The sequence below is a fragment of the Strongylocentrotus purpuratus genome, unplaced genomic scaffold (genome assembly GCF_000002235.5).
Source record: "Strongylocentrotus purpuratus isolate Spur 01 unplaced genomic scaffold, Spur_5.0 spur5_scaffold_3, whole genome shotgun sequence".
NCBI lineage: Eukaryota > Metazoa > Echinodermata > Echinoidea > Camarodonta > Strongylocentrotidae > Strongylocentrotus > Strongylocentrotus purpuratus.
Genome location: NW_022145609.1, coordinates 6,377,487 through 6,397,618, shown reverse-complemented (window position 1 = coordinate 6,397,618; position 20,132 = coordinate 6,377,487). Strand labels below are relative to the sequence as shown.

General features: G+C 37.0%; 1 protein-coding gene across 1 annotated transcript; it reads left to right on the top strand.

Annotated features, from left to right (window-relative positions):
* The first annotated feature begins 10,742 nt into the window (after window positions 1-10,742).
* On the top strand, window positions 10,743-18,652 carry LOC115928775. Its single transcript, XM_030996669.1, has 8 exons — window positions 10,743-10,812; window positions 11,313-11,458; window positions 12,090-12,202; window positions 12,613-12,764; window positions 14,110-14,418; window positions 14,938-15,270; window positions 15,866-15,956; window positions 18,457-18,652. Exons 1-8 carry the CDS (start codon window positions 10,743-10,745, stop codon window positions 18,650-18,652), a joined length of 1,410 nt encoding a protein of 469 aa, XP_030852529.1.
* The last annotated feature ends 1,480 nt before the right edge of the window (window positions 18,653-20,132 follow it).

Sequence of the window (20,132 nt, the reverse complement as noted above, 5' to 3'; positions counted from 1 at the left end):
GCTCCTGAATGCTCATCTGTCCCCACTTAAATGCCTTAAACCCTTAAGCTTCATGGGGCTCAGCCCCCTGGACCCACGCCAATAATTGACCTGCCAGTGTCACAAATACGGTTTCTTCATATGCTTATCTGACCGTAATGTACACACTGAGAAATAGGGGTACATTTGGAGTGCAGATTTCTAATAGGCACAAGGTACGGGGTTCAAATCCCTGTCGCAGGACCGATATCTGTTGGCGAGACATATCTACATATGCCACACTCCACCCAGGTGAGGTAAAAGGGTAAACCTAGCATAAATTAATACCTTAGGCCAACAAATGAAAAGATAAGACTAATTTAGAACTTCCCCCAAAAGGGGGGCTTGAAAATGTCATTGTACCGAATGGTCGTACGTTTTATGCTGCGCATAGATTCAATCAGTTTAATTTTGGCCTTTTCAAGAAGTGGGTTATTGTTGTAGACAAATGCTCATGTACCCTTTACAGCTCATTTTATGTATATATTACCAAAGAAGGAAAAAAGCCAGTCAGTCACTCAATAGTGTCTGACAGTGAAGTCCAGCAAGTAAACGGGTTTCCTTGCATAATTTGAATATGAGGGCACTGTTAACGTTTCAATTTTACAGATAGGACATACATGACATATTCATAATTTTTTATGTTGGCTGCAAAAGGGACAAAGTATCTTTAAATGGAATGGCAAGGAATGGCAATGTGCCAGACATGAGTGCTGTACGAGACTCCACTATTATTATTGATATCATTATCATTATTATTGATATATTTATTAGGCTGTTGTTTCCCATACGCGTTACCTCAGCCGCCCCCCCCCCCCCTCCCCTCCTCCCCACCCCGCCCCTCCTCCAAAAAGACTATAAACTAATTGATTCTTTTCCATTATGGGTAATCTAATGTCCGGTTTGGTCTCTAGTTGGCCTCTAGTCGGTCTGGTGTCCATCTTCTTGATATGTCTGAGGTATTACTGGTCACATCTAGGATTTTAGTGTATCTGATCCTTAATCTAATAGCCCTACTATAGCAATATAGCAATATTTGTTTTCATAACCATGTTCAATGCATCCAGTATAAACAGAGAATCAGAAGGTGCAATATGTTTTAAAGAAAGATTTTTCTTCGGTCAGAACCCGTGTCGAAGATTTTATTTAGGTTATACTAATATAAGTATTTTTACAAGACTTTTTGTATATTGTCTTACAGGATTGAAATTTCAAAATAAAGGGAGATAATATTCCTTTATAACTTTTTTAATGAACGCACTTGATGATAATACAATGCCTTTTGCCTTTATATAAAAAAAAATCTTTTTATGTCATTCTGCATTTTAAATCTGCATTGCTTGAAATTTCTCAGAAATTTATTTCATTCGGTGCTCAAAATAAATTGGTCGTGTTGTTATATCTTTTGTTTTCTTAAGTTAGCAAGCGGATGTAAACCAACATGATTAATTAACTAGATTTACCTAAAGTAATGTCATGACCTTTTTTCAATACTTTTTTTTACTCTTCGTTTGTTTTGGTGGCTTATATTCCTTTGGATCTCACTTCGTATGCCATTTAGATATACATTTATTATTAGAGAGATTCGTGACAGCATAGTGCTGTGAATAGTTTGTGTCAAGAATATGAGACATAATTTAGCTGGACTGTTTGTGAAATGCAAAAGAAGATACATCTTTCAGAAAAATCTGTGGTCTTTTACTTTTAAAAGTGTGGTAAACATGATTGCAATTTTTGTAGGCATTCTAAAAACGAGGAAATGCTATACAGTTATGTGCATTTTTTCTTCAGCTGTTTGATGGTCATTATGATTTTCTTACTGTCAATTCTACTTTTCTGGTCATGTCTGAAAATTTTATTTGCAAATGCAAATTATACAGTTCATCCGAATGTGTCAAATAAAAAGTACAATTACATATTTTCGATTTGTATGTCTATTCATTCATGCACAGTGTGTTATACGTAGATGCACCATGGCTTAAATTGACGTGTGTGTGTTTGTGTATGCAGTGGCGTACGCAGGATTTTTTCAAGGGGGGGGGGGGGGTTAACATTTTGAAATCGGGCCAAACATTTCGCAACGACTCAGCCAGCCGCTGAATAAGCGGGGGGAGGGGGAGGGGGGGGGGGGGGGTAAGAGGACATATATTTTTTTTTGGTCCCGAAATTTGAAAATTTGACCGATTGACATTCCGTTCCGTTGGGGGGGGGGGGGGGGGGGTAAGGTCATCTTTTTAAGGTCAGCCATTAGGTTGTTTTTGTTTTTTTTTTTTTTTTTTAGTTTAAACAAATCTAAAAAATCTAAACTCAAAGGGGGGGGGGGGTAACACTAAACACCCCCCTGCGTACGCGCCTGTGTGTATTTGAAAATGAGTTTGTGGGTAAGGGTTACATATGAGTAAAAAAATATATATTTAATGATATAAGAGCTATTGTACATTGTTTAAATGAGTACGATAAAGTCACACAATCTAAATGGGCTTACTTTTAAAAAAAACGATGACAAAAAAGCAATATCTTTGTTATATTTTTTGTAGATAATTATATCGTTTTTATTTTTGTATCGGGTAGGTAGGACGCGGTCTTTGTTAACATAATGAAGCGACGACATCTACGCAAAAATTTCCGGTACATAATTAGTTCGTAAAAATTCTTTGAAATTCTTCATTCCAAGAATGATACCTCATAAGTAGGGGGCCTAGGGGAGGGGGACGACAAATTGTTGCCATGTGGACTTTAGGGATGTAGAGATGTCGCGTGTTCTAGTGAGTATTTCACCGGTCTGTGGATTACATAGCATATGTTTCGAGTCCCGCCCTCGTACTAATGTCCTTTGGCAAGACATTCATCTACATTTGCAACACTCGACGGGTGAGGTAAATGGCTACCTGGCAGGAATGAATTCTTTGAAATGTGAGAGTGTCTTTATGGCAGCAATGCTAAAACCGGTTTAATAATTGTGGACACATATGAGCGCTATACACAAGAACTTACAAGGAGTAGTAGTAGTAGTAGTAGTAGTTGTAGTAGTAGAAGTAGTAGTAGTAGTATAGCAGTAGTAGTAGTAGTAGTACTAGTAGTTTTTGTAGTAGCATTGGAAGTGCATACATGGCGGTGAAAGCATATTTTACTTGTTCGTCACAGAATTGTGTAACTGTTGGTTGAGTATATTGAGATATTGAGTATCTCCCAGATACCCCCACCCCCCCCCCCCCAAAGGAAAAAAAAGTTTTCGGACTATTCACATATCTTTTATTTTTTATTAATGAAATCTTGTTCAGTGATTGATCAGCATAGCATCATGTGACCAAACATAATATTGCTATGATGATACCGATACGGAAAATGTGCTATACCGTGACGTCATCTATGGTATGGTGCATTAAACCATGGATGACGTCATATATATTTTCTTCCAAGGCACTACTGTGCATGCGTTCAGCGAACGTACGAGATCTCAAATGCATCCAGCGGACAACTCCCGCGGTGTCACGGCGCTCACGCTGTGCAATTTACGCTAAGCCGCAGTTACTGCACTACACTACTGCAGAAATTGTATAGCGCCAGCTTTCAGTCTTGAAACTGTGGATTCCTCGGTGACAGAAATCATTATTATTATTATAAATATTATTAGGTGGTCTGTCGTTTTCGACAGATCACCTATTGTTTTCGTCAAAATTTTCTTTATTTATTCTTTATTTTTATTTATTTCAGACACTTTTTGGCGCCTAGAATAACTCAAGTTCGGTTTCATTCAATTTTTGAACAGTTATAGGTCATTGTCATGAAACGTGACAGGAATATTTTCAAGGTCATCAGGTCATCGTGACGTTATCCAGGCGCCATTTTGTGAAATCCCATTATTCATCATATCTTCATGATGCATAAGCAAAGGTCATTCATATTCATATCACATGTACTTCAGATCAAGGGTCAACAAGTCATGTCATTAAAGGTCACATAAAGGACATGACGCGCACGTACGCGCGCGTCAAAATTTTAAAATGCTCAAAATCATTTAACTATTAAACGAGAGTACGAATCAGGTCATTTTAAGAATTTCAAAATTTTCCGTCCGTACGTGTCCCTGCGCGCGTTGCGCGCGCTCACATCGCCCGGAAAAGGTCAAATTCAAATTTCGTCCTTGTTTTCACGAAGTGACGGTAGTGAAGTAAATCGTAACGCAAAGTGAATGCAATTTTTTTTCACTACCGTCACTTCGTGAAAACAGCGACGATTTGTTACATGATTTAAATTCCTCTTACCCTAAATGACAATTTACATTAATTTCAGTCACTCTTGATCTTTCATAAGCCCGTGAGCGCGCGTCAAATTTCAAAATCCGCGCGTGCTGCTATGGGAAATATAATGCAAATTTGATCAAAAACATGCCATTTTAAAAATCGAAATAGCTCTTCAGATAGTCAATTGACCCCAAACTTTTATACCATGGTTGGAAAAAGCATGAGTTGGAGATATGATTTCATGACTCATTTGACCTTCAATTAACTCATGACGTCATCATAATGGCCTCCGAACTCAAAATTTCAATTTGCATATTATGACGTCAGCAGATTTTTGGAAAATTGATTGTATCTCTGTAAATATTGATCAATTTTCTTTCAAATTTTGATATGTTCTACCTGAGAATATTTTCTACAAATAAAGTTTGCACGATATTTCATTTTGACAATGGTATCATGGCGTATTTTCGCGATTAAAGGAAGCATGTCAATTTTTCACATTTTGCGTGCATTCTCTATGGGACATGACTTTTTCTCAAAACTGGATTCTACATTCTCGTCTTTCGCGAGCAATATCTCCGTCGTTTTAGCTTAGTTTTCGCTGAGCTTTGAGTATGTAGTAGCTGAAACAATAAGCTATCATAAATGTGTCCTTTATTTTTTGGTCAGATGCCGGGATCATGCTCATATTTCACTTACAAAGTGGGATTTGTTAATTCTATTTTCCGTTTACGTGTAATCTCTATGGGAAATGTTTTGGTATATCGGTAACGCACTTGACTTCCGACCTCGAGGTCCCTGGTTCGAGTCCGGGCGTCTCCAACAATTTTTTTTCTTCACTTTTTTTTCTTTTTGACCTTTCACTGTACCATCTCCTTTGAATATTAAAACACGTAGAATCGCAAATAATGTAATAAACAACCATATTTACTTTATTATTACCCTATTATCACTTGATCCATTACTTTTCACGTGTAATCCTTATGGGAGATGATTTTTTCTCAAATCTGGATTCTATATTCATGTCTTTTGCGAGCAATATCGCCGTTATTTCAGCTTGATTTTTGTTGATTTTTGAGTATGTTGTAGCTGAGACTATACGCTATCTAAATGTACCCTCATTTTTTAATCAGATGTCATCATGGTCTGTTAATGATGATCATCAACATCACCATGATCATCATCATCGTCATCACCATTACTATCAAGATCATCATCATCATGATCATCATCATGATCATCATTCTTTACATGTCTATATAACTTCTCCCTTTTTCAATATAGTAAATATTGAATTAAAGATGAGCATGAACATAGGAATTGAAGACAGACCACCTAATTCGTCCCCATGACGAATTAAATTTCTAGTTATTATTTATTTTTATTTATTGTTCCCACTTTTTTGTTCACAGGATAACTCAAGATCTGTTTAATCAATTTCGTTCAATTTTGGCACAGTCATAGGTCATTGTCATGAGACGTTATAGAAACATTTTCAAGGTCATTAAGTCTTCATGACGTCATCCAGGCGCCATTTTGTGTTATTTTTGGTACTTTTTACTCAGGATCATATCTTCATAACGGAAAGGCATTTCCTATTCATATTTATCATGATTAAGGTCAATATCCGTCCGGTCAATTTCAGTTCAGAAGACGCGCGCTCATGCGTACGTCCGCGCGTTAGCGCGCGCGCAAACAAATAAAATGCTTCAAATCGTCTCAAATTCATTTTGCATACGTTTTAGGCCATTTTAAGCATTTTGTAAAAAAAAAACGCGCACACGCGCATGGGCGACCGTTTTCGCGCGTCCTGGCATTTGGCAACATAAAATCCCCAATTTTTTTTTCTGTCATCATATCTGACACATTTTTTCAAGCACTTTGATACATTGTTCATCTTTTTCTGTTCATTAATAACGGAATGAGCGTCCGTTTAAGATAATATCCATGCGTGCGAGCTCTTGTAATACATAGCATACATGGGCAAAAACATGCCTTTACAAAATTCATTTTAACTCTTTAGGATGCAAGGTGAACCCAATTTTGTTTTCATATTTTGATACGAGTGTGAATTGGAGATATGATTTCATGTCTCATTTTACCCTCAATTAACTCATGATGTCATCATAATGGCCTCCGAACTCAAAATTTCAATTTGCATATTATGACGTCAGCATATTTACGAAAAATTGATTGTATCTCTGTAAATATCGATTGATTTACTTCCAGATTTTGATATGTGACACGAATTTTCATTTTGACGAAAGCATCATGGCGTATTTTTGTGATTAAAGGAGGCATGTCAATTTTTCACATTTTGCGTTTATTCTCTATGGGACATGGCTTTTTCTCAAAACTGGATTCCACATTCCCGTCTTTTATGAGCAGTATCTCCGTCGTTTTTGCTTCAATTTTTTCAATTCAATTTTCAATTTCAATTTTTTCAATTTCAATTTATTTGCTCATAAAAATCCAGAAAACACGTGCAAGCATTCATAAATCAACATGATACAAAGGATAAAATTCACAAGAAAAATTAATAACAAAGTATACATTTGGATTAAGTATGAGAGGGACAGCAAGAAAGGAACAAACCTTGTGATTAGCTGACCCTGTAACATAATACATTAAGGACGCTACAAGAAATAACAAATCACTTACAACAACATAAAGGGGGGGGGGGTATACCTATACATTTAAACAAACAAACTTGGTGAATACCTGTCTAAAATAAAGTGCCTAGATTTTGACTTAAAAACATTTAACGAAACTGCTTGTTTAATATCTGAAGAAATAGAGTTCCAGATTTGGGGTCCTTGAAATAATATTGAGTTTTTAAAAGATGAGAGCCTCGGTTTGGGTAAATGAAAATCATTAGCATTTCTTGTATTGTATCCATGATATTCATTATTGAACTGAAAGAATGTTTTAATATAGTCTGGTAAGAGGTGATTGTTACATAAGTACATAAATATAAGTACCTGAAATACATATATATCATGAAATTTCAAAACACCTGATTCAATAAATAAAGGGTTGGTATGGGCAAGGTAAGGTGCATGAGACATATTTCGTATTGCACGTTTTTGTAAAATAAACAATCTATCAATGTGATTATTACTTGCATTACCCCAGACAAGAATACCATAATTAAGATACGGATATACAATTGCATAATAAATCATTTTTAAAATCTCCTTTGGAAATGATCTTAAACAATACATTATTCCTATATTTTTTGCCAGCTTATTGCACAGACTATCAATGTGATTTTTCCATGTAAGTTTATGATCTATTGTAATGCCTACAAATTTTACTGACGTTACACACTTAATATCTGTATTGCACACTCTAATTGAAAGATAATCTGGTATCAATAAATTACTAAAAATAATATAACTGGTTTTTGCTACATTGATTATCATTTTTATTTGCGTAAAACCACTCAGATATTAATTCAAGTTCAGAATTGAATAGATTATGTAAGTCCTGACAGTTAGGATGGGATAAAAACAGACTGGTGTCGTCAGCAAACATAATACAATGTAATAATTTAGATACTTTACTAAGGTCATTTATAAATAAAAGAAACAACAGTGGTCCTAAGATAGAACCCTGTGGTACCCCACATGATATAGTCCCTTGCTGTGATTTGCATTTAGAAATTTCAACATATTGTTTTCTATTTGATAAATAACTTTCAAATAATTTAAGTACAATACCTCTTATGCCATATAATTCAAGTTTGTGTAATAAAATAGCGTGATCTACTGTATCAAAAGCCTTCTTCAAATCTAAAAACATTGCAATCATATTTTTCTTGTTATCAAGAGCATTAACAACAGTGTGAACAAAATCAATAAGAGCCGATGACGTCGAATGTCCAGGACGGAAACCATATTGGTTCAAAGATAATATATTGTACTTGCTTATAAAATCAAATAATCTATTGTACATGCATTTTTCTAAAATTTTAGAGAAAATTGGCAAGACTGATATGGGTCTGTAATTTGCAACATTTTCACTTGAACCATTTTTATATACAGGAACCACACGAGCAATCTTTAATTCATCAGGAAATATACCTAAATCTAAGCATTGATTGAATATTGCACAGATGGGTTGACATAAAATATGTATAGATTTCTTTATAACCTTGATACTTATATCATCGTACCCAGGACTGCAATCTCTCTTTATATTAGACACAATATCAATGATCTCGGAACATGTGATTGGTTTAAAATAACACGTACTAGAATTCCTATCCAAATAACGACAAGGATTCAAATTTAAATTATTGCCCTGATCAACAGGATATTTCAATTCAGATACAATATTAATAAAATATTCATTAAATACATTACAAATTTTGGAGGTATCATGTAACACCAGATCATAAGATATCAAAAAATTAATACTGCACTTTTTATTTACACGACCCATTGCACAATTAACTATGTTCCAAGTCTTTTTCATATTCCCTTTGGCTGTTGCAAAATTTTCCATGAAATAGTGTTTTTTAGCTTGTTTAATCATATTATTGACTTTCTGTACACTTCTTTTCGATACGGTGTTGGGTTTCTCAGATAAAGTCGATATGAACGACATTTTTTCTTGCTGAGCTTCGAGTATGTTGTAGCTGAGACAATAAGCTATCACTAGTGTGCCATTTATTTCTCGATCAGATGCCGGGATCATGCTCATATTTCACTTGCAAAGTGGGATTTGAGAATTTCATTTTCCGTTTACGTGTAATCGCTATGGGAAACGTTTTGGTATATCGGTAACGCACTTGACTTCCGACCTCGAGGTCCCTGGTTCGAGTCCGGGCGTAACCAACAATTTTTTTCTTCACTTTTTTTTCTTTTTGACCTTTCAATGATCATAAGAATTGAAGACAGACCACCTAATTCGTCCCCATGACGAATTCAATTTCTAGTTATTATTGTAATTGTCATCATTGTTATCTTTATTGTTATAATTATAATAATACTAATAATTATATACCTCACTTAAGAAATCCAGCCATCTGATTGGTCGAAATTGCATTCATAAACTTCAACTATTTCTGTAAAATTCCCAGTAACCATGGTTAAAAGCGTTGCCTCCTCCTGTTGGGTCCAAGCTACTGTAGACTCCACGTCTCGGTTTTTACTTGCACGTCCACCGTTTTATTGTAAATAATAGACATCATTCACTGTTTTGAATTACTTCATGCACTGTCACTATGCCAGCACGTTGCACGGACATCCCAGTTTAGCTGTATGATAGCTGCCATCGGGATTATCTCTACAAGTAACAAGAAACAAGTAACAAGTAAAACAGTTCTATAATCCCAGTAACCATGGTTATTGGGAAAATAGTTCAGTCTCCATGGTTACCCCATAGGTTTACATGTTAAAAAATGGTCTGAGCGATCGAGGATACCGTACGTGTGCGAAGAATTGGTCGGTAATTTCAATACAATTGAATCTCGATCGATCTTACCGACAATTTTATCTTGCATTGTTGACATGAAGACGAAAATAAACTTCCAAAAACAAAAAAACAACATCTGCCGATAGATCTTGATCTAAATTCGTGCCAATATGCATTATGCAATATGCAATATGCACCACGCGAAGCCGTTTTCAATCCATTTTAATGTATATATAAGAAAAAAACTGCTATGTATGGTAACAGAGCGCGATAAACGAGCGGTTTAAGGCGGTGATTTTAGTTGCATCACCTTTTGTACGCAAGAGATCAAATCCCATCTTCGACGAAAGCTTTTTTTTTTTTTTTTCGGCATATAAAAGTATTAATGACTGCTTTTATATTCGAGAAAAAGTTGTTTTTATATGCTCTCGGGAAGGTTACAATTGGGCTATTGCCCTCGGCACGCCTCGGGTAATAGCACAATTCTAACCTTACCTTGAGCGTATAAAAACAACTATTTCTCTCAAAGCAGTCATTAATACTATATTATTATATAATTATTATAATCATTATTATTACTACTACTACTACTATTATAATTATCATTATCACTGTTATTTTTGGTTTACATTATTATTATTATTATTCAAAATCGTCATCATTATGATTATTTACCTCCAAGGAAAACAGACAAAAAACAAATAATAAAACCAGGAAGTCATTATTTCGCTTACAAATAGTCTTTCCGTCATTGAGAGAAAGATTAAATTATTTCATTGCCTAATATGGTAGCGTGACCATGAACGGAAACGGTTACTTCTATGTTAAGATAAGACAGGGTGATGAAGCAAATTTTTCATTTGAAACTGAAAGAGGAAAGTTAATGTCAACAAGCCCAGAGAACAAAACAGAAGGCTCCTAGTTTGCCTTAGGTCATTTCGGCGCGAGACACTGCAACATTCATTTCTTCTCCAGTCTATGTACATGCATTTTGAAATACAATCATAAATGAATAGCATCTGTTACTGACATCAACTCCCATCACTTTGTTGATTTAATATGAAGTTCGCCTCCGAGGAGACAGTGTTCGTTACTATCGCCATTGCAGCCATCGTGTCTTTACAAGGGGGTAAGAATTCTTAGAAATCTATCCATGTTCTTTTATAAATGTAATGCTTCCTGGGAGAAATTTCAAATTGGGTATTTCTTTCTAGTTCATCGTGACTGTGCCATGGACCAGTGATGGCCTGGTAGTGGAGTCGCTGCCCGGTAAGCAGTAGATGCAGGTTCAAGTCCCGCTGGTTCCAAGATTTTTTCTGACTTGTTTTTCAATACAGATCGATCAATCGATCTTATTTACTGGTTGTAAGCCACAAATATGTTTAAATAATATCCATGTTCGTCATAACACGTCACCCCTTTTTGTTCTGATAAAAAAATCTTATTGCTTAGTTTAATTTAATTGTTGTGTTAAAAAGGGGGAAATCACTTCCGGTTTATCCTACCTTTGGGTGCTGTGAATTATATCTGCTGTTTCAACATTCCGCTGTGTCAGGTATTAAAATAGGAATGCTCGGGATATCAGCCGTCTTATCATTTCTAAACTGTCACTTTCATATCTTAATACAGTAACAAGTCAGCAAGAATGGCACCGACTGGATGACGCAGTCTATCTAGTGGATAGCACCACCGCAGTGAAAGGGTATGATCAGGCGCAGGCTGTCTGTCAAGGTTACGGAGCGAATTTAGCAAGGGTTGACTCAGATGAGATCCAGGTATAAAAAAGATTCAAATAATGGTCAGATGTTAATCACAATTACTTATTTAACTTGTAATGTGATAGATATACAACTTTAACTTAGGCTAAGTTCTGTTTAAATGTGTTGTAATTACAAATCCACCGTTGTTGACCGTTGTGAGGGTGGTAATTATAGTAAAAATGAATGAATGCAAAATAAACAGTGCACTGATAATAAATGATTTGTTCCTGGCGCATGCGATAATATCTATTACATGCAAGGGTTGCGCATTATTGATTGCATCACCTACGCTAATAGAGCCTACGAGGGCAGTTAGTGTATGGGCGAGTAATATAATGCAATCTGTGCACGATTTACTTCTCGAACGTCACTGTCACAGCAATGACGCATCGTGTCCAAGGGGTAATATTCATTTAATCGAAAAATGTCCGATTCTTTAAAAAAAATCATTGCACATATAATGTTGTGTACGATTCTTCATTCGAGTGATGTCACGTATAGAGAGATGTGGAGAAGGTTTCACTTTCTAATCAATATCATCTTACGCTCAGTCTATATAACTTTTCTTTGTGATTTCTATTCCGGATAATTGGTTTTAGAAGTAGGAAGTGCGTTTTATATTTTGTATTTGTCAATATCAATGCAGGCTTTCTTGACGACTTTCATTACTCCGGCCTTACAAAATAGCCGGTGCTTTTGGATTGGTTGCAGCAGGGACAGAGAGGGTCAATTTAGATGGCTTGACGGCACACCAGTGATGTAAGTACTTTAATCACGATATCGGCAATAAAATAAGTGCATTTCTTTGATTAATCTTATAGGACTTAACTCATGCCGTTTGACAGTTAGTTGTTATTGGACGTTAGAACTTCATGTGTAACGAGGAAGTTTGTCAGAATTTATGAGGAATGCACGTTTCTAGATTTATCTTAATTAAAATACCATGCAAACATAAAACGTTCTTGAGACGTTCACAAAACTTTCCAATGTCGTTAAAATGGTTATGATTTTAATGTTATTTATGTCCTATAAATGATTAGTTAACCGGCATTACTTGTAGGAGTGAATAGTCTGCAGTCCGAATAATAGTATTTGCTCACCTTCAAGCCCGGGTATTTCATTGTTATTGCAAGTGTCCTGCATTTCATTTTTGTTTTGTTTCTAATTAGATATGATGGTTGGGGACAAGGTGAACCAAACAATAATGATGGATTTCAAAATTGTGCTTGCATCAGGTCGGTCAGAGAGACTAGAAAGCATGGAAAATGGGACGATGACTTCTGTACATTGGACAGAAACTTCATTTGCCAGAAAGGAATTTGTGAGTCAAATCACAGTTATCAATAGGCCTATGTGTCTTCAAATGGCACTCTAGTATTATATCCACTGCACACAAGGCGGCATTAATTTTACCTGACGTAGGACTGTGTCAACGAATGCGGTGCGGTCTTTGATGAGCAGTGTGAGAATGGCGTCGCGCAGAGAATGGCTGCTAAATTAACAGTGCAGTATTATATGGCGCATGGGCTAACTACTTAATTCACTGACATGATTAGAGCGCAGTACTAGGTAAAACACCCCTTCACGGTTAAGGCCACCATTTTCATTTGCGATTAAAAATTTGCGTAAGCATTGCCTCATCAATGTTTTCAGACGCGCATGCATGTATTATTGCGTCACTGCCTGCGCTGCGCGCTCACATCATGTCGACACATGTGATGTGCATGCTGCATAAAATCAAAGTTACTCGCAATTCATATTTCTCTGGTTGTCTCATTTTCGCTCGTTGGAACATTGCCAGCACAAACCACTGACCTCTACCTCCTAGACGGGTCATCGCCCATTCCCATTCAGTATACGTTACGTACTAAAAGGCTGTAACGTCTGACCGTTCATGAATATTCATGTTATTGCTTACCTCGGCAAAATGTTTGCTTGTACTAAATGGAAAAATGACGGTGGGGGTTGGATGAAATGGACATAATGAACCAAGCAGAAGTGATCTATGATAATTCATGCTTCTTATCCTTTGTGTGCTTGACCTATAATCTTAAAATCACTCGGCAAATTGAGTCCAAATTAAGTTCGACTTGTTTCACTTGTGTATTATAGGCAATGACGAGCTTGCAACCTATTTTGATCAAATTAAGGTGGGTGAACTTTCAAAAGTCAATGGGACATGAGGGTTCCAATAAAAGAGCTAGTGATAACGTACGTCGGGGTGCATGTGCTTTTCGTTTATTCAAAAAATGAATTTTTAACGATTTTGGGGGTAAAGTTCCATAGGCTAACATGTTAGGCTGCTGACTCTGACGATAGGGGGCGTTGTGAAATGAGACTAAACGGAGCTATATGTTAAAATGGTGCCCATATCGGCGCATGCGCACTCTTGTAACCGTGAAAGGGTGTATTGACGCAATCACAATTTCTTCTCGTGTGCAGCGGGCTTTACATTTGAAAATCATTTCAACATCAAATTAATGTATTTATAAACATTTTATCATTTGCTCTCATATATGTTGCTAGATTTGGTATATATTGTTCCTAAAAGACCAACGCCATTTTATCATTTACTGTCATATAGGCCTATCTTGCTAGATTTGGTATTTTGTTGTTTTAAAAAGACAAATGCCTTTCTACCACACTCATTCTTTCTTGCATCACAGATAATTTCCATCTCGTGATCCCTCGAACTTATCCCGGTTTCGCTAATGTATACTGCGCCATCAACGTCGAAATCGAAGGAGAAACAACACTGTCTCCAGATGACGTCACGCTATCCATCGGTCAAACTCTTTCGTCATCGAAACCGATTTCTAGCTCATCGACGAGTCTTGACGGTGAATTCCGTAATAAAAGTTTTCTTCTTGACAATGTGAACGAAGACGACCAAATCTTCTGCTACGTAGGTGAACTGCCGGACAAAAATAGATCCTTTTCACTGGCTACTATTTCTGCTGTCTTTGATTTTTACGGTAATATTATTTTTGTTCCAAACGATTCTCACCATATTTAAACTGATTGAGCAATATTGCATGTTATAGTTTACGATGAAATAATTCGTACCCTTAAAATTCCTTTTAAAATATCGAATTATCCCGAATTATGTGTCTTGAGAATGTGACAAATTAAAGCTTACATCAAAAATTATTCAACCTAATCCCTCTTTTGTTCTTGAGTTACGAAAAACACAAAAATCATCAAAATCATCAAATTTAAAAGGTATACGCACAATTCAGTTGTTCACTGTATGCAGTGTATAACAACATACATAATGCCCATGCAAGGACATTATCCAGAAAACCTATTTAAGAAAGCAACGTACTTGGAGCTTTAACATGTCAATTTAAAGTAGGCTCTAAGAGATTACAGATTAAGATGGAGTTTTGTCAGTTGTTTTATTTGTTTGTTTCTCTTGGGTTTTTTCTTCTTCATAACATAAAGGTAATTTACAGATAAACCACTTATTAACGGGACAGCTTTATCATTTCCAGCTTTACCAGAGCTACCATCCGGCCCAACAGTCGGAGAGATCAGGTCGTCATCAGTCACTGTCTTCTGGAGCTCTTGGATACCTTGTCTGGACTTCGGCGACGGGCCAGTTGTTGGTTACCTTATCTATCAGCAAACTATGGAAGACGAATGGATAGGGGTTGGTAAAATCGACTTGGATGTGGGAGAGGGCGATCTTCAACGAATAATGGAGTTTGTATTGACTGACTTGGAACCAGGAACAGAATACAATATCAGTGTGTCTGCCGTCAGAGAAGGTCCCGGCGGAGAAGGACCAAGAAGTCCACTTGTGACTGTTACGACTCCTACCCTCGGTGAGTGGTGATTGGACCAATTTTAATGATGATTTCGGTAAACTGAAACATCCAACCATGAACCATCAGCTAAAAACGCATTAGTCTTAGCCTCAAAAGTCCTATATCGGTTGGTGGCTTTGGCGGTCGGTCCTGCGTCCAATTGACATTAGCCATTAATCTTATCCCGACTCTTACCCTTACACTATTACCCCTACAACCCCCCCCCCCCCCTCTCCGCTGCACTGAACGAGGAGCCGGAGCGGGGAGGCGGGCTGGTGTGACTTTATAATAATTTCGTCGCCTAAAAAATGCTGGTTCCTTATTGACTACGATGTCGCAATGCTCCTATAATTACCCTCGCCCTTATGATAATCATGGAATTGTCCTTAATCATTGTACAGAACTTCTTAATCAGGTCCAAGCACTACCCTACAAACCAATTATGCGCAGCCTAGGACCAAGGGAACCAAAAGGACATAGGGCCAGTGATATCAAAATATTAATGTCGCTATAAACATTTATAGCATTCTTTGTTGTAGCAATAGGTCTATTCTGCAATTGGCAAAGAACTGACAAAGTTTGGTAATTAATGCTTATCTTTTCAATGTTACAGAGTGTCAGCACCTGAGGAAAACTAGTGCTGTTTGGATGGCTTTATTCGTGATATCGTTCTCGGGGATCATCATACTTCTTGTGATTGTAGGGTAAGAATAAAAACTATTTAAATTTCTTGCATAAGTGTAATGCCCTTTTCGAAAACGTTTTAAATGCAGAATGTAGATTTGCAATATTAATGTTGGTTTTTACGGTTCTTAGTCCGGCAGCCACTGAGCTACACCTCGTTTTGTTGAAAATAAGTTTTTACTACTCCCGGACGACTAGCCCCAGAAAACTACCCCCAAGGATAACAACCCCCCGGACAACTACCTCCCCCCCCCAGAAAACTACCCCTACGACAACCATCCTCTAGGACAATCCCCCGGACAACTATCCTAGGGGGTAGTTGTCTGGGGGTAGTTGTCCGATGCTAGTTGTCAGGGGGTAGCTGTCCAGGGGTAGTTGTCCTAGAGGGTGGTTATCTTAGTGGTGGTTATCAGGGGGTGGTTGTGCAGGGGTAGTTGGCCGGACACGGTTTTTTACGTACCAGGTAAATAACACCCCGAAAAACTACCCACCCCACCCCTTCAAGGACGATAAGTCCCTGGCAAATTACCCCCCCCCCCCCCACCCGAAAGATTACCCCAAGGACATTCTACCCCTCCCCCTTCCCCCCAGGACAATTAACGTCCTGAAAATTACCCCCAGGAAAATTACCCCTTTGGACAATTACCCCCCCCCTCAAAATTATCCTATATATATAGGACAAATACGTCCCCCAAAGAGAACCAAGGACAACCACCCCCGAGGAAAAATACCCGCGGTTCATTGAAGGGGACTTCCACCCTGATAATAAGTTGGTTTTAATGAAAGCAGAATTATATTTTTCGAGGGGTAATTGTCACCGGGGGGGGGGGGGGTGATTCTCCAAGGGGGTAATTTTAAGGGGGTGGTAATTATCCCTCGGGAGGATAGTTGTCCACGGGGGGGGGGGGGTGTATTTGTCGTAGGGGTGATTTTCCGAGGGGGGGGGGAAGTAATTGTCCTCGGGGTAATGAAAGCAGAATTTTGTTTTGAGGAGTAATTGTCACGGGGGGGGGGGGTATTTGTCGTAGGGATGATTACCCAGGGGGTAATTGTCCTAGAACTTATTTTTGAAATTTCTAATTCCTAATTATAAGTAGTTTATACAACATAGCTGCCTGAAATCTATTCCTCTTGTACATCTTAGTATAAGTACTGTTAGATCGCAAAGTAGGCCTACCAATATATGTCCATATAACATAAACAAGGAATTCTCATAATTCTGTCCCCAATACCTAAACTAAAAGAAAAAAATGATCAACATTCTAAATATACTTTGCCCCAGTAACCATCTTTCAGTCGACCCAAAAACATTTCTTTTAGTCTTTAATAATTTACTGGTCTCTGTCATGACTGTTTAGTGGGACATTTTAAAAGAATACCTTTGTATTCTGTTTTGTCGGACAGAAATTTACAAGGCCATTAGGCAATTGCCTGATTAATATGCTACGTAGGTTAATTATGCTAGTAACGCTAATTATTTTAAGTTTCAACCTGACTGACTTCTGAGATGGATATTGGTTGTCATTTAATTTTAAAAAAATACTCTTTGAAATTATCACCCCAGATTTTTTCTGGCTAGACTAGACCTATCTCAATTAATTCAAGTATTCAAATTTATTAATTATGTTAATTAGGCTAATTATAATACATATACATGGAATATTTCTCATGAATTGATGTGTTGTCTTTAAAATGTGATTTACAATGTTGCATTGCACCATTTTCAGGCTTGTCAGATAAACAATGACAATGAACTCCATTATATTGTACATATGCTAATTAGCTCATTATGCTAATTATGATGTTGAAGACAATTGCATTACTAAAAAATAAAAACTGGTGGCATAAATGAATTCTTCGTCATAGGAAACCCTTAAAAAGTAATATTATCCATGTTTTAAGGCTTCCTGGATTAATATTAGCAACATATTCCATATTGCACATATGCTAGTTAGATGATTGTGCTTATTACGCTATTTAAGACAATTTCATTACTTTAAAATAAAAATCAATGTCGTAAATGAATTCTTTGTCATAAAAAAACCTTTGAAAAGTCGCATTACCCACATTTTCAGACACCCTGTATTAAGATTAGCAACATATTACATAATTATTGAACATATGCTAATTGGATGATTATGCTAATAAAAAAAGTTGCCCAAGGTTGCCAAGGTGGCAACGAAGCTGATGTAATTCAATACCCATCTAGAACAAGAATCAACAAAAGAACTTGTACTTGGCAACTTTTCTAGGTCTGAAAAAATTCTACCGGACTAAAATAGCATTTTTTAGGTAAAAGAGTAACAAAAATCATGTTAATCTCATCCTGTATATTATTAATCTGAATATCTGCATATATAATTTTGAGGTAAAATACCATCTATTTTCTTATACCTCTATCTTTACACTTATTTTATTAATAGTGATAGTAATATTGCTGGTGATGACGAAGATGATGATGATAACGATAACAATGATTAATCACTATTTCTGTCTGTCATTTCTAAATCAACCATGCAGCAAGCGGAAGCAGAAGGCGGACCAGACTCGTGTACGTTTTGACCCAGAAGGAGCAGGCGATCCAAAGAGCCCTGATTACGAGCTGCCTCCACAGAGTGTAGTCAGGCAACATGCCTACCAGGGCCTCAGAAGATCAAGGATCAGCGACAGCATAGAAGTGGATTACGATGACACCGCTGATCCAGAGAAATTGTAATGTCATCTGGAGTTCGAAAGTAGTTATTAAGTCTGCACTGGAGGCGTCATGTATTGAGTTAGGACTGCGTCAACGACACGCATGACCTTTGACACGCAATAAGTGACTTTGCACAAGGAATGGATGTAGAGCTAGTATCACATTGGGCGTAACAGCTTGCAACTTGTTTTAGACACAACATTTAGAGAAAATACTAGAATTAGCGACAATTTTCACTTGGAATCGCACTAAATTGGTACGTACGACACATTTGTGTATGTCGCGCGAACTCCCGACAACATTTGGGTACAAAATTTGCCTGGAGTTTTCAAACTATATGCTTTAAATATGGTTTAAAGTACATTGCACTGGGTGTGTGTGTGTGTGTGTGTGTGTGTGTATGTGAGTAAATATGGCTGAGTGTGTTTGCAAGATATTTGTAATTGTTTTGTATAAGTATGAATATAAATATATTTGTATATATTTGTATATAATTGTATGTTAATGGGCCCCTTTTACAAACTCTGCTTCTCAGCCATGCACTACGTCTTTCGTCTTCTTTGTTGTTAGGGCAGACAGCCAGTGGAACGGATTCGTTTAATACAATTATGGAAATACAAGCATTACTTTAAACAAACAGAACTTTGGTATTTCCGGCTCATTTTTCCTGATTGAGGTGTCATATAAAAGGGCAGAAATTTACTTTTGTAGAAATGTGATTTTGTCTTCGAAATTCAGACACCGTTCGCCAAATGACTTTTTGGTACCCTCTCTTTATATTGCTTTTTATCAGTCATACGTGAAATATGCATCATATAAGTTGCATCAAATGAAAGAGGATCTAAGCTTTACAAAATATGTGTCATTTATTAATCATAATTGAGATTAAGTTTTGATAGAACATGGATAATTCTCGGTTTCATCGTGTATCCCCCCCTTCCCGGCTGCTATCGACTCAAGCATTCATGCTTATGATAGTTGGCCTCTGCATTTATCCTGATTCTTTGACTTGCCTCCATACTTTCAAGTTTTCAATTATATGTAAGCATTTTGGGGGGTATATTTCATTCGTCACTTTTTATGTTATTCAATTATATTACATACTGTTATTGTTACTTGAATATTTTGTATTTGATTTTTCGATTAATGCGGAAACATCTGATAAAAAAAATGTATCATGGTTTAAATTGACTTGTGTGTGCGTGTGTGGGTGTGTGTGTGAGTGTGAATGTGATATTTTGTTTAGGAGTTGGGATGTTAGGTATGCGGTTAGATGTATGGGTGGGTGCTGTTCTGTGAATGGAGTATTTGTACAGTGTTCTATATGATGAGTAGATAAGTGTTGTGTTTGGTGTAATGGTAGTCACGGTCTTTGGTGTGGTCTTGTGAGTAAGAATAATTGGCTGGAGTTCCAGTGTTGTGCGCGTGTGTATCCGTGTATGTTTTGTAAGGTGCGAGTAAATGTGAATGTTTACGGGGGGGGGGGTAAGTAGTAGAAGGG